The sequence below is a fragment of the Hevea brasiliensis genome, chromosome 10 (genome assembly GCF_030052815.1).
Source record: "Hevea brasiliensis isolate MT/VB/25A 57/8 chromosome 10, ASM3005281v1, whole genome shotgun sequence".
Classification (NCBI taxonomy): Eukaryota; Viridiplantae; Streptophyta; class Magnoliopsida; order Malpighiales; family Euphorbiaceae; genus Hevea; species Hevea brasiliensis.
This window is the reverse complement of record NC_079502.1, coordinates 44640006-44644550: the sequence shown is the minus strand read 5'-3', so window position 1 is coordinate 44644550 and position 4545 is coordinate 44640006. Positions and strand designations below refer to the sequence as shown.

General features: G+C 40.5%; 1 protein-coding gene across 1 annotated transcript; it reads left to right on the top strand.

The window, feature by feature from the left end:
- Window positions 1-3468: 3468 nt before the first annotated feature.
- LOC131169355 (uncharacterized) lies at window positions 3469-3978 on the top strand. The gene has a single exon (XM_058128576.1). It carries the CDS (start codon window positions 3469-3471, stop codon window positions 3976-3978), a length of 510 nt encoding a protein of 169 aa, XP_057984559.1.
- The last annotated feature ends 567 nt before the right edge of the window (window positions 3979-4545 follow it).

Below are 4545 nucleotides of genomic sequence, written 5' to 3'. Positions count from 1 at the left end.
AATATGGTAGAAAAATAGTCCCCATTGAAGCTGCGAGATGCAGAAGGTTTGAAGAGGGGCTAAATGATAACATTAAGTTGCTTATCACAGCCTTGAGGATCACAGACTTCTCACAATTGGTTGAGGCTGCACTAAAGGTAGAGAGGGTTAAACATGATGAGCAGAGCATATGAGACAGGTAGCATAAGAGGGGTCCGAGTCAAGCTAGTTCTTCATCTGCACGCAGTAAGAAGTATAGAGGTCCCCAGGCTTAGGGTCATAGCCGGACAAAGAGTCAGGGCCAGTCATAGAGGTCTAGACCTCAATCTACACCTAGGAGATGTCAGTCCACTCCATCAGTGGGCAGCTCTCTAGGGACGGTGTTTAGGGGATCAGCCCCAGCAGTTTCAGCAATGTGCCCACATTGTAATAAGTGGCATAGAGGTGAGTGTTGGTGACTGACTAAAGGATGCTTCCAGTGTGGGTCTATGAAACATCAAGTGAGAGATTGTCCTCAGAGAAATGTTTCAGCTGCCCCAGCACAAGCAGATAGACCTGCCCCTACAACTCAAAAAGGTAGGAGATTGGGTAAATCAGAGGTAGCTGGTACTTCACAGAGGCCTATATCAGAGACAGTTGAGAGGCCAGAGGCAAACGGGCCAGCTAGAGCACATGCCATGAGGGCACAAGAGGAGCAAGATGCTCCGGATGTGATCAGGGGTACATTCCTACTTTATGATATACCTGTGCAAGCATTGGTGGATCCAGAATCCACTCATTCCTACATTTGCATTAAGTTGCCTATGGAAAGGGGAATTCAAGTAGAGGTATGTCACTAACCTATTAGGCTACAGTGTGGTGAAAAATAAAGTGTACCGAGGTTACCTATTGAGGATTCAGGAGTATGAGTTCTTGGCAGACCTAATTGAGTTACCCTTCCATGAGTTTGATGTAATCCTTGGGATGGATTGGTTATCAAATCATCAGGCAATATTCGATTGTAGATTGAAAAGAATTACTTTGAAAACTCCTGAGAATGAAGAGATCACAGCTGTGGGTGAAAGGATAGATTTCTTGTCTAATGTCATCTCAGCTACTGCTGCAAAGAGACTGACTAGGAAGGGTTGTGAAGCCTATCTGGCACATTTTATTGATATGAGAAAGGCTGGGTCTAGTCTCCGTGACATTTCCACTGTATGTGACTTCCCCGATGTCTTCCCTGAGGAGTTGCCTAGTTTGCCACCAGAAAGGAAAGTGAAATTTGCCATAGAGGTGATGCGGGCACAGCACCAATCTCAATTACTCATACGATAGCACCCATTGAATTGAAGGAGTTAAAAATCCAATTGCAGGAGTTATTGGATAAGGGGTTTATATGCCCCAGTGTGTCACCATGGGCAGCTCCAATGCTATTTATGAAAAAGAAGGATGGGACTTTGAGGTTATGCATTGATTACCGGCAACTAAACAAAGTAACAGTGAAGAACAAGTACCCATTACCCATAATTGATGATTTATTTGATCAATTGAAGGGCGCAGGTGTATTTTCCAAGATTGATCTAAGATTAGGGTATCATCAACTGAGGGTAAAAGATACATATGTGCCTAAGACTGCATTTAGGACCCAGTATGGGCACTATGAATTTTTGGTGATGCTGTTTGGGTTAACAAATGCACCAGTAGCTTTCATGGACCTTATGAACCATATCTTCCATCCATACTTAGATCGGTTTGTAGTGGTCTTTATTAATGACATCCTAGTGTATTCTAAGAACAAAGAGGAGCATGATGAGCATTTAAGGATTGTTCTGCAGACTCTAAGGGAGAAGAAGTTTTATGCTAAGCTGTCCAAGTGTGAATTCTAGCCAAATGAGATTGCTTTCCTAGGACACATAGTATCAGCCGATGGGATTAGAGTAGATCCCAAGAAGATTGAAGCTGTAATGGAATGGAAGCCTCCCAGGAACGCAATTGAAGTCAGAAGTTTCTTGGGGCTAGCTGGGTATTATAGAAGGTTTGTGAAAGGGTTTTCTCTAATAGCTACTCTACTGACCAAGTTGTTGCATAAGAATGCAAAATTTGATTGGAATGACAAGTGTAAAGCTAGTTTTTAAAAGCTGAAGGCTATGTTAATAGAGGCACTAGTGTTAACACAACCTGTATCTGGGAAGGACTTTGTGGTCTACATTGATGCCTCTCATAATGGGCTAGGGTGTGTTCTGATACAGAAAGGGAAAGTGGTTGCCTATGCTTTCAGAAGCTAAGGCCACATGAAAAGAACTACCCTACCCATGATCTAGAGTTAGCAGCAATTATCTTTGCATTGAATATATGGAGGCACTACTTGTATGGTGAGAAATGTTACATATACACAGACCACAAAAGTTTAAAATATTTGCCAACCTAGAAGGAGCTCAACCTTAGACAGTGGTGATCAATTGAGTTCCTGAAGGATTATGATTGTGTGATAGATTATCATCCTAGGAAGGCAAACGTGGTTGCTGATGCTCTAAGCAAGAAGTCTATTGCAACACTAAGATCCTTAAATGCCCATTTATCCTTAGCTTAAGATGGAGCTATTCTGGTTGAGTTACAAGTAAAGGCAAACCTGCTACAGCAGATATAGGAGGGACAAAAGATGGATGAGAGACTAGTGACCGTAATGGGCAAAACCAAAGAGGGGAAGGAGACTGAGTATGAGGTGAAAGAGGATGAGTGCTTGTACTATAAGGGAAGAATATGTATACCTGATGATAGGGAAATGAAGAAGAGTATACTGAAAGAGGCACATAATAGCTTCTACACCATGCACCCAAGGAGTATAAAAATGTACCATGATTTGAAGTCCCAATATTGGTGGCCTGGTATGAAAAGGGACATTGCTGACTATGTAATCAGATGCTTAACATGTCAGCAAGTCAAAGCAGAGAACCAAGTTCCACTAGGTTTGTTACAGCCCATAAACATACCTAAATGGAAATGGAACCGCACCACCATGGATTTTGTTAGTGGTCTACCACTCACCCAGAAGAAACATGATGCAGTATGGGTGATAGTGAATAGAATGACTAAGTCAGCATACTTTCTGCCAGTCAAAACCAACTATTCATTAGAAAAACTAGTAGAGTTATACATTAGTGAGATAGTTCAGCTACATGGAGTCCCAATTTTCATTATATCTGATAAAAACCCGAGGTTCACATTTAGATTTTAGAAGAAGTTGGAGGAAGCCTTGGGTACACAACTCCACTAGAGTATGGATTTTCATCCTCAAATGGATGGACAGTCGAAATGGATGATTTAGGTAAACCTTAAAACTTATTGAATTGTTATAAATGTTAAACTGAAATAATAGTAATAACATGAAGTATGTGATAGGTGCTTGAGGTTATGTTCAGGAGTTGCGTCTTAGAGTTTGAGGAAAGTTGGTATAGATACCTCCCACTAACAGAATTTGCTTACAATAATAGCTACCAGAGTAGTATACAAATGGCTCCATATGAGGCACTGTATGGGAGAAAGTACAGAACACCGTTGTGTTGGACAGAATTGGGTGAAGATAAACTTGTGGGGCCAGAACTAGTGAAACAGACTGAGGAAAAGGTGAAATTGATCAAAACTAATTTGAAATCTGCCTCAGACAGACATAAGTCATATGCTGACTTGAAGAGGAAGGACATAGAATATGAAGTACGTGAAAAGGTATTCTTGATGGGTTCGCCATGGAAGAAGGTGTTGAGATTTGGTAGAAAGGGTAAATTAAGCCCTACGTTTATTGGCCCATCTGAAGTCATTGAGCATGTGGGTCTAGGAGCCTATAGGCTAGCTTTACCACCAGAGCTGGATAAGATCCATAACGTGTTCCATGTTTCGATTCTGAGGAGATATAGATTAGACCCTTCACATGTCATTTCAATGGAGGAAATTAAAAAACAACTAGATTCGACATATGAAGAGGAACCCATGAGGATCCTGGCTCGAGAAATTAAAAAACTGTGAAACAAATAAATTCCATTGGTGAAGGTTTTCTGGAGGCATCACAATAATGAAGAGGCAACTTAGGAGAGTGAAGAGACGATGAGGCAATAGTTCCCTCAACTGTTTGTATCAGGTAAATTTCAAGGATGAAATTTTATTTAGAAGGAAAGAATTGTAGCGCTCTCACTTTAGGTAGTTCAGTACATTCTACTGTTCCTATGACTAATGTTTGTTGGGACTGCTAGGATGTCTGGAATCACACTTAAACTGGAGAGAGGAGTCATAAATTGGATTAATAAAGATCAAGTAAAATTAAAGAAAAATAAAAGAAGTGAAGTGCAAATGGGTTAAATGAGTACAAATCTTTAGCGATGAGTGATTACGGGTCTGGCAGTTATTCCATTCCCATAGAACCTTATGCATAAATAAGTCAAGAAAATACAAAGAAATAAGTTCAAATGAGTAAATGAAAAGCTAAGGGGAAAAATGAAATGAAGGACTTATCGCGTATTAAGGAAAAAGATAAACTGAAAACCCGATAAGAGCAAAATTTGGTCAATGAAATTTAAAGGTTCCACATTGACAAAA

What these genes read in the sequence shown, in the direction of transcription:
- LOC131169355 (XM_058128576.1), top strand. Translation starts at nt 3,469, where the DNA reads ATGGCTCCATATGAGGCACTGTATGGGAGAAAGTACAGAACACCGTTG.